This window comes from Pseudomyrmex gracilis, unplaced genomic scaffold (assembly GCF_002006095.1).
Source record: "Pseudomyrmex gracilis isolate BER0280 unplaced genomic scaffold, ASM200609v1 scaffold_189, whole genome shotgun sequence".
In the NCBI taxonomy this organism is placed as follows: domain Eukaryota; kingdom Metazoa; phylum Arthropoda; class Insecta; order Hymenoptera; family Formicidae; genus Pseudomyrmex; species Pseudomyrmex gracilis.
In genome coordinates, this window is record NW_018020773.1 from 28,045 (window position 1) to 38,858 (window position 10,814).

General features: G+C 44.2%; 2 protein-coding genes across 3 annotated transcripts in view; one reads left to right on the plus strand and one right to left on the minus strand.

Annotated features, from left to right (window-relative positions):
• LOC109858127 (nuclear factor of activated T-cells 5) overlaps window positions 1-10,814 on the minus strand; it is a 135,744-nt gene that overhangs the window by 20,879 nt on the left and 104,051 nt on the right. Inside the window, exon 6 of the mRNA XM_020435087.1 lies at window positions 10,033-10,102. Within this exon, the coding sequence (XP_020290676.1) occupies window positions 10,033-10,102 (70 nt within the window). The remainder of the gene's footprint in view (window positions 1-10,032; window positions 10,103-10,814) is intronic.
• LOC109858126 overlaps window positions 1-10,814 on the plus strand; it is a 154,989-nt gene that overhangs the window by 12,689 nt on the left and 131,486 nt on the right. The window lies entirely within an intron of this gene.

Genomic DNA, 10,814 nt, shown 5'->3' on the forward strand with positions numbered 1-10,814 from the left:
CAAAATAGGAGTAACGTAAAATTTATAGAATTAAAGGTTCAAAAGAGGAGTAAATGAATATAAGTGTCAAAGTAGGTTTAAATAAGTATATTGGTCAGTTAAATAGGTTCAAAGTATCTTCAAAAGTTTGAAAGTAGCATCAAAATTTCGACTCGGGAATGTGTCATAATTCGAAATTCGATTACGCGAGAGATTTCGTTACAATCGCGATGAGGAGAAAAAGTTATTTGCGAAATGTGATAAAATCAATCTTGCGGTAAGATAATTCTCGGGGTGAGATGCGATAAAAGCGCGAGACACGTGCGAGATGTTGATGGATTCGAGAAAGATGGCGATTAGAACCGACATATAAGTTTCTCACACAAGGTTCGAACTTAATCTCTTTATTAACTCTATCAATTGGAAGTTTACGTCGCGAGAAAAAGAAGAGGCGGTCGACTTTCCCTAAACTTTCTACCGTCGAATCGGCAAAACAAAAACAAAAAAAAAAACGAAATAAAAAACGCGAGAAAGAGAGAAGAAGGAGAGCGAGAAGAAAGCTTTAAACAGGCTATTGCAGAAGTTTTATCCGTGTTACACCCGGCTCGTTATTATCTAACGTTCGCTCCAAAACAACCGCAACGATGTGGGGCGAAAACAGTTTGTTTTTCCCGTTGTACTTCACGTGTAACATCAGCCTTGAGATTCTCACGTGCGACCATCGGCTCGCATAATCGATTATCGATGAGCGGCGAGGAGGATAATCTCGGTGCGAAAGCTCCGAGCGATGTCATGACCCCTTAAGAACGCGCCGCTTCTCTGTCTCATCGGGGGCGAAGGGAGGAAAAAAAAGTTTCTCCGATAGAAAACTTCGACCGAGTGCCGTGAACTATAGAACGCGCGAACCGCCGAGCAACGGGGGTAAAGGATTGTCGCCGCGCGTGTATATACACGGCGGTTATAAAATAACCACACAACAATCTGGACAGATCGACAGCGATAAAAAAGTAAAAATGTTTTATATTTGCGTGAAAACACTCCCCCGAATTGATATGGACGCGAATTCGACTCGAAGCTTTTATTTCGAAACATCACCATGAAATAAAATAAAAAAAAAAAAAAAAAAAAAAAAAAAAAAAAAAAAAAAAAAAAAAAAAGGAATAAAAATACAAATCGAAAAATCGTGTGCGAGCGCGTACGTGTGGGCGCGTGTGTTGGCGGTTCTATGCCGTGATGCGTGCGACCCGTGAAACATTGATAACGTTGTCAGGAGAGATATAATTCCGCGTATCTTAAACTCGCACAATTTTCCTTAAATTTATCGCTCACACGTGCCGTACACTTGTAATTCGCCTCCAGAGAGATATATTCGTAATGTATTACGACCGTGCTTTGCGGAGATGATATTATGGAAAATTAATACACAATTTTTAAACTCACGAATATCGCAATTTATTATTCGTTATTATTGTTTGTTATTATGTCGTGCGCCTCCTACGTTTTATTACCCGTGAACATTGGATTTCTCCAATCACGCGTGTGACGTATTTTTTCCGTAATGTGTACACAATAACCCTTCCGGCGCGCATTATCTCACACGGGAAAAATGATATTTTTACAGATTTTTATCTACTTGTATCTATATAATATGCACACACATGTATAATATTTTTATATATACATATATATATATATATATAAATAAACATAATAGTACAATCCTGTTGGTGATTTTGTCAGGCCTGCGAAGAGCAATAAAGTTGTTTCCCGAAGAACCCTTGCACGATTTTGTGCAGCTGTCGCGGGGCGATTTCGTGTGCGGCCGATATTTCTCGTCGTTACCCTCGTTAGGTCGGTCGATCGGTCGCACGGCCAACTCTCCGAGGGTCTCTTACAACAAGTTGGATCTCCGCGGGGGTCGAGGTCGCCGTCGAGGGCGAGGGTGGTCGTCACTGCGGAGAAACCGTCGCGTTTGTGTACGTCGCGTCGCAGCGTTGTCGTCGGCGGAGAACTCGGCTTGGCACGGCCACGAAAAGTTTCGCCGGTCACGTTCAACTTTCGCGCGTCGTTCGAAAAACCTCTTTCTCTTTCTCTCTATCTCTCCCCCCGGCATCGCCAACGGCGAATTGGGTCGGCGACCGAGTGGCCCCCAACGTCGTGCCGTGTCGCGAGCACAGCCGTCGCCGTCAGCCGATCGACAACGAGCGCCTTTGGCCGAGAAAAAGTTTTTCTCCCGCGGACTTTCGAGAGAAGCGAAAACCGAACCGCGATCCGTCACGAGACAGTTTCACGGTTACGCCGACTTGTCTGCATCGAAGACGGAGACTTTTTCTTGAAAAAGTTCAACGACGCGATGTAGAGGGTAGTTTCGCCAAATTGTAGATAATTATCGCATAAGTGAATCCTTTTTATTACGGCTCGTTTCGTAGGAACAGCGAAGTCGAAGTAATGAGCGGTTAAATGGAGATCTTTTATTGTGGAGATTTAATGTAAGATCAAGAACTTTACATCACATCAGATATTTCCCCGAAATGAGACTAATTTCAAATTCCAATTCTCCTTTAAATCTTTATATGTATAATTACATAATATATCACATTATTTTATGTGATTTAATTATATTAACACGTTAATTACGGTATATATGTCTTCTTCCAATTGAATTAACCTTTCTAAATGTTACAACAAATTTAACAAATTTCAGCTCGTATATAGTATCAAACTAGCAAAGATTAATTCGGTCCCGTGAGCCAATGTACCAGATGTTCGTGCAAAATATAATTTTTTATTTAATTTAAAACGTGTAAACTAATACACGTAATAATTTGAATTCAATTTGAAAATTCATCCGGAGCGCGCTTGGCTTGTTATCACGTATAGATGAAATATTGTTTTTAAGATAAAATTGGCGAGAGAGATGACAAGTCAGATTTTAATAATTACTATCTATATACTCGTGAAGTTTTCTTTTTGTTTTTTAGCTTGATATTAGATATTATAAATTAAGATGTATGACAAAAACCGTCTTCTTGATTTCACAATTTAAATTCTAACTGCAGAATGCGGTTGACAGAGCTAAATAATAAAGTCGATCAATCAAGTTCAATTTTGGTGCCGTCCGAGTAACTTCGCGCGCGAAGTGGGTCATCGACCGAATATACTGGTCCTACGAGAGAGTACACGTCGCGTGTGCGTTCGACGTTCCGTCATCAGGAACGAAGAAATATTTGCGCGCGATAAAAGCGGAATCTTCCGGAAACGCGGCTTGTTCGATTTTTCCATCTGTCGATTTTCTTCCCTCCCTTCTTGTTTTTATTTTTTTATTTTTTTTTTGTTTCGGAAATCATGCGGGAGTAATCAAACGTTGCGCCCGTGTAGCACGTAAAATCGACCGTACGTCGGAAATATTTGGCGACGACGACGATGAGACATTCATAGAACCGTATCCATTGTTGCGCGTTTTTGCATTGTGCGAAAGAATATCTGGGAAGATTGGGTCGCGCAATCAATTCCAAGAGAAAGAAATCTCTCTTCTTTCTTTCGATGCGTGCCTTTGGGCGTAATCTTAGACCTCGAAAGTGTCACATGCTTCAGGGTTGCAATCTAAACAAAAATATGCGCCTTCTGCTTGTATTTATTGTACAGTCAAACCCAGCGTTCATTCGTAATGGTTCTAGGTGAGAATTTTTGCGAAAAATATATCGCAGAATTTCTGGATTCTTGCTTCACAATATTATTTATACACTAGCTATTGTCATAATTAAGAGTAAATTCATATTAATATAAACTAATGAATTTCATTCATTAGTTTAAATTTATTCTTTTTATTCACATTAATATATTTATACAATATTATGTTTATTTGTGTAAATTATACAAAGTCAAAGCGCCAAACTTATAAACAACTTACTTATGTAAATTTACTAATTTACGTAAATTTACTAGATTTTTTACTAATATTTTTGCTAATTTTTTAATATCTGTCTTTCATAAATTCAGCTTCAAATTTGGCGATCTCGACAAATTGCTTCTCTCGCGATATAGAAAAAGTTGTGCGCGATCCCTTCTCTCTTCTTAATTGAACACAACAATTTGAGCAATTCGGGAAAGAACGTAGAACGTCTGACGCAATCAGCGGAAAACTCGCCGGGATGATAATCGGGCGAGGCGGCGCGGCGTCGCGACGCGTTCGGCAGTTCCGTGGAATCGAGTCGTCGCCGGCGGGGAAATCTTCGACGACGAGAGAACCAGTTGCGTCCGTATCGGGGAGTAGAGAAAACTTTTTCCCCCTCGACACATTCCGGGGGGATATAAACTGCGCGCGCGGCGAGCGGCGGCGCGAAACTTCCGACCCTTAACCCGTTTTCAGATGTTCTCGAGTTCGCGGGAAGAGAAGTTCGAAACTTTGCTGGGAACTGTCTTTCGCGGGTTACATTCAATCAAATATGCACGATCCCGCGCGCGGGGGACGGCGACGACAAAATCATAATCGGAATCCTTTAAATTTACATCGCTCCAGCGGTGCAAGTTACGTTCGGCGTTTCTAATTTAATTAATAATTCCGGAAACGAATGAAGATCATCGCGGAAAAGGAAGTTCTCGCACGCGTTGAATTTTAGGTGTTGTGTATGCTACCTCTACTTTGTTTATATGCTCAACGGAATGTACATGTTGCATTCAATTTCAGCTCGTACGATTTGCCGTGAGTTTCGAAACGAAACGCGTCTTCTCAACGAAAATTTAGATTAAGATCTAATTAAAAAGTCATTTAACATTGCAAATTGAAAAGAGTTCGGGGCGTTGAGCTTCACTTGACGCAGCAACAGAACTTAATATTTTTGACACAACTCGGAGCGAACTCTTTCTCTCTCTCTCTCTCTCTCTCTTTCTGTCTCGGGAAAAAGAAAAACTTAATTTGAAGCTTGAAATTAACGGTGTATTAAACGCGCGAGTGTACTCGAGTTATCGCCGGGAAAAAAAATTCCCGTTCGAATTCATCAAAAAAAAGCGGCGCGACGGAAAACGCGATAGAGTTTCGAGACAGGTTCCGGTGTGTATATTACAAGATAATATCATGTGTATCTCCGCGAACGGGCATTTCACGATGCGTTATCTAGCTGCAACGTTGCGGTAACATGATTATAACGCATTGTAAAATACAGCACATTGGTGTTGAACCGAGCAAATGCGTGTAACAGATTCGCCAGCATGAAACGAGCCGAGTGCATTTGAATTTGAATGCCGCGAAAACTAGTTCACGCTTAACGTATCACACAGCGACGTGCTATAAGAAGAGCAGGGGAACGATAAAAAAAAAAAATAAATAAAAAATTTGCGAAAAGGGGAGAAGCGAGGCTAGAATTATGAATAAACTCGTCAAGCATATGTACATGAATAAACGATGCAATCGTAATTATGATTCCGCGAACTTCGCGCGAACTTTAAATCCTAATTACGATTCAACTAATTTACCCGTCGTTGAATCATTCAAACACGGAACTCGGTCTCTCTCTCTCTCTCTCTCTCTCTCTCTCTTTCTCTCTGTGTGTGTCGTGTCGCGCCGCGAATCTGTGTCACGTAGACTTGAAGGAGTTCGCTTTAGACTTGAAGGAAGGAGGAAGAGAGACAGGTGCATATACGAATATATACTTCTCTCACATGATTGTAATTTGTCGAAGAACTATGCGTGCGTTATACATCCGTGGCGAGTTGTTGCATTATGCGCGCCCGGCCGAGCGCGTGCAATTTGTCGGGCAGTTTCACAGAAATGATGACGGAGCTGCAAAGTTTTCACTCGCACGACAGAGAAAGAGTTTCCAGCACCCGACAAAAAAATCACCACCAAAGATCAACAGGGTGAAGATACACTTATATTACCCGCGTAGGTACTGCTTCACTGCTTCACCGCGAGAGGATTAAGAAAGGCGGATCGAAGCGCGATCGCGGGAGCCGCGATGCGCGAGCGAGCGAGCGAATGTGCGAGCGTACTTCCTCCTTACCGATCTAACGGGTGAATCACGGCCCCGTTAATCGACCCTACCGGCTCACCCCGAAATTACGGAAAAGAGCCGCGTCTCTCTCTTTCTCCCGACGCGGCCTCTCTCGCTCTCGCATTCTCCCTCTGTCGCTCTCCCTGCGCGCTCTCTCTCTCTCTCTCTCTCTCTCTCTCTCTCTCTCTCTCTCTTTCTCTTCCCGCGTGTGTTTCGCCCCTATCCCCGGTATGCGGTCTCTCGACGTTACACCGCGCGGCGCACCACCGGTGCACGACGCGCGATACTCGACTCTCGCGCGTTGTAATGGTCGATCGCGGCTTCGACCCTCTTCCGAGCCATCGAACGGCCCGAACGCGGTCGGATTTTTCGACGTTTACTGCCTTTAGGCCCCCCTGGACCATGCGTCCGCATGCCCGCCCAACCCCTCTCATCCCCATGCTCCCCCGGATACTCAAATTGACCCGTCGTGCTCGATCCAACCCCCGCGCCTCTCCTCCGTCCCTACCCTCTTCTGCCGTCCGCAGCGAGCCGGAGTTACCCCTCCGTCGCCTCCGCCACCGCCACCACCGCCGCCGCGGCAGTTGCCACAGCTTCCAACCTTTTTACCCCTGTACCAACCCTGCTTTTTCCCCCGTTGCGCCCAAGCTGCCCTCCACGCCTCTCTTGCCACCCCCTATCTCCCTTTTTATCCCGCGCTTTCCCTCGCGCGCACCACTCATTATAGTTCCTCCTCCCTCCCTCACGTAGCGCACTACTCCCTCTCGTCCTTTCCGTCCGTCCATCTCGCTCTCTCCCTCGGCGGCCCCTTCCCTACGCTCGCCTCCACCTCCTCATCCTCTCACCAATCCTCCCCGTACCGTCGCCCGCCTCAACCACCACCATCCGCTCGTTCGCTGCTGCTCTCCCTTCCACCCTTACACGTCGACCACCCTCCGCCCGGTTCAACGCTCTACCGCAACCCTGGGAAAACCCTGGAAAATCCAGCGGCGTGCACCTAACTTCACCGTGGCGTGTATGTCTGTGTGCGTGTGTATGTACTTATGTACGCGTGTATGCATGTATATATATGTATGCCACACGCGCGCGTGAGCCCGTGACACACGCAAACAGGGGTTGCAGCTACCGGGTGTCCTCAACCATCACCGCTTTCTTCCTTTCTCTCCTTATCTGCATGTTTCTTATATATCGTTTTCGTCACGAAACTATGCAGACACATCGTAAGAAAAGCTGATCGGAAAAATGTTTTAAGTAACAACTTGTCTCTTTATAAGTAACATTTGTCTCAAGTTTAGAAAAACTTCGCGGACATATCGAAACAACGAACACACGCACTAAAAACTTTTCTAAGCGCAGAAATTGTTCAACTTTCTTAGATTGTGCAAGAGACAAGCGCGAGTTTTCCGACACCCTCTATGTGCGACGTTGCGTACAAGTGCGTGTACATAAGCGTCACGGGAGGCATGCGTATGCAATAGGCATCGGCCAGACTGTTAGCGCGAAAATTGTTTATTTAAAGCCCAAGCGGGTACACGCGCGCGCGCGCGCGCGCGTGCACGGAGGATAATCGCGCGTGCGCCGATGTGCTCGCACAGGAGGTTGCGTGCATAAAAACCTGACCGACGTGAACGCGCGCATGAATTTGCACCCGTGTGCGTTTCACCGCGCGAGTCAAAGCGAGTTGGCTCATCCCCGGGATTATCGGGCTTGTTAGAAGTTCGGGAAAACGCGAAGTAAATCCGGAAAATTTCGTGAAATATTGCAAGAGAGTTCATAAAATTAAGGTGAAAAACCGCGCAGAATATTCTTCCCCAGGCGATAGATGGGAGAGAAAAAAAACCAATTTAAATGATAATGTGTTATTGGAACGCACAGCGAAAGAAACTCGTGCGTATTCTAGTTCGTGACAAAACGCGCGCAACGCGCGTTCGAGCTCCTCGACGTTTCGCCTTTCAATCCAGCGCAAACAAAATAAAATAACAACGAATTGTAATTAATAAATTTCCGCGCCTGTTGCGTAAAACAACGGGTCGTTTACTTACGTTTTCCTCTCTGCTCCCCGATATCTTATATTATCATTGTGTCGTTGCTGCGCGGGCAAATATTTGATCGCGGTACACTCGGACGAAAGCAAACGCCTCCTGGCTATTATGGCAGTGCAATAATCGGGCGCGTAAACCTGCAGGTAGCCGCGCGTTTATATTATATATTACGCTACGTTACATTAAGCATGTTGTATGCGTACAGCGCGCGAGCTCACCGCTGATAAGCGCGCGCGGGACTCGTGCAGTCGCACACGTAAATCGCGAGGGGGGCCCCGCCGCCCCGACAGCGATACGTCGTGTGCATGGGGGCGCATTAATACGCACGTGCTTTTGCTTCGTGCGTGTGCTTCGGCAGTTTGCATCCAAGATAGAGACCCGGGATGATTGTTATTCGGCTGACGTTCAGTTGCGCACGAGCTCAAGAAAAGTGGAACAAGACTTTATCAGAATCGTCTTCTTATCGGGGCCCGTTATCTTCGAGAGAGATGATTAGACATTCGAGTTAACGAGTTGTGATTATTTCTCTACGTCGAGAGGCACAAGTTTTATATTATGATTTATTTATTACGTTTCTTCTTTTTTTTTTTTTTTTTTACTGTATGTTATACGAAGATATTTCTTCAACTGATTACCGCTTATTTTTCAATAGAACAATTGTGAAATCAACGGATTTTTTCAAACGTACATTTTCATAATTGTTCACCACGTCGCATATAAATCGCATTAAAATATATATGTTACACGTACGGCGAACAAGTGTGTATGTTATACATATGGGAAAAATAAACACACGGCGCTTGTACATGGGACACATACTGTGTGTATTATAACTGTATAATGCTGTAGGTTTTATGCCGTGGGTGATTTATGCGCGTTGCAGCACTCGTTGTGTGCTCATCGATGCACGAGGGTTTCGCGATTTCAGATCACTGGTCTCGCGGCGCGGAAAAAAGCGCGAGATGAGGGCTCGATCGGGTTATATGGGGGTATTCGCGGGACTCTCTCTTTCTCTCTGTCTCTCTCTCTCGTCGAATAATTCGAATAATTTCACCGTGTTCGTCAGGGACAGTTTTTGTGTACTTTTCCGTGAACCCTGAATCGCGTATTTCGCACAATTCCGATTGTACATTAATCAGCGTAAAAAAATTCAATCCGCTAAATTTCCATTTCTATTATCGAGAGAACCCGATTCGTGTTCGGCTCTTTCGAGAGATTCGGGCTTTAATACAAAAAAAAAAAATAAAAAAATAAAACTAAATAAAAATAAAAACAAAAATAGCAAACGAGATGTTGTTGTTCCCGCGCGCCTTCTTCTTTTGTTTTTTTCTCGCCGGATTTTTTTGTCAACTTGATAATTACTCTCCTTGAGAGGCGCGCGCCTATAAGACCAGGCGATCGCGCGCAAAGCGCGCACTCGATTTTCCCGGGGGCCGCCGTTAGTATATAACGTTATGCAATTTTATGCGGAAACTTGGAGACGCAAAGGCAAGGTTCTCGCTTGCAAGACTATGGTAATGGTGGTGTGGGTTTGTTAGCGCCGCGATTGTCGGACACATTGGCACTCGTTTATACGGATGTTCGGAATTCGAATTGCGAATTCATGCCCGTGAGTAGTGCCACTGTCAGCGAGTCCCTTTTCTCTTCGTCCCATTTATTATTGCATAACTTCGCAGCTTATCGCTCTCTCTCTCTCTCTCTCTCTCTCTCTCTCTCTCTCTCTCTCTTTCTCGCCTTCTCTGTATTTTTCTATCGATTATCGTAATTTCCTTTATTACTTTTATTTAAAATGTAAATTTTAAACGGTGAATTTTTAAATGAGCGAGATTAGCATAATTGATTGCGGTAATACACATTGATTGAGTATAATAATAAATTATTAACTTAATTATATCTTGGAAAACACTATTATTTTACCAATTAACGTTCTTATTTCGATTTTAACACGATTCCCTCGTTGAAACGAGCCAAATCAAATTGATCGTGCCGTAAGAATAATAAAATGAAAATATATAACTCACAGAAGTGATTCCCAGGTCCGGCGTAGTGATGTCCCTTGTAAGCCGCGAACAATCCGGGATTGATACCAATCTGTAAAGTGCAAAATCGATTTGTTAAAAATCTTCAAAACAAATCTTCTGACTCTAAGCAGCGTCTTATTAAATATTAACGTTAAGTACTATCTTTAAATACGAGCGTGTTTGCAACGTTCGTAGACGTGATTAATTCATCGTTATTTTAATTAACTGGCGGCACAAAAACGAACTTGTGTTCTCAAGTCGCTTTTCCTCGTTGCCGGCAGCGCGCGTTTGCTCTCCTTCGGAAACTCTCCGCGTCGATCTCCTAGAAATTATTACTCAGGCTTATTTCCAACTTATTTCCGCGCTCCGCAGAACGGCGAAACTATTGTCTCTCTCTTCGTGTCCTCGCCGAGTTTTCGCTAAGAGTTTTTCCAGACGAGAAAAAACCGCCCGAGAGAAGCGAGAGATGACGACGACGACGACGACGACGACGACAACGACGACGAGTCGGTCACGCGTCGTTGTCGACGTAATTAATTTCACTTTCTACCGATTCTCGAAGCCGGAACTCTAGTGAAAAAACGTCCGCTTTATCGGCGTTTTTCTCGTTCGCCGTACGATAAAAAGGACACTAGAGATGTGCGAATCAAAGATTTTTTATGTCGAATCGAATCGAATCGAATTAACGAATTTTCATTCGAATCGAAGCGAATCGAATTACAGTAGACTCCCGCTATAGATTCGCTGTAGGACGAACATTCTCGGAAACAGAGGTGCCAGAT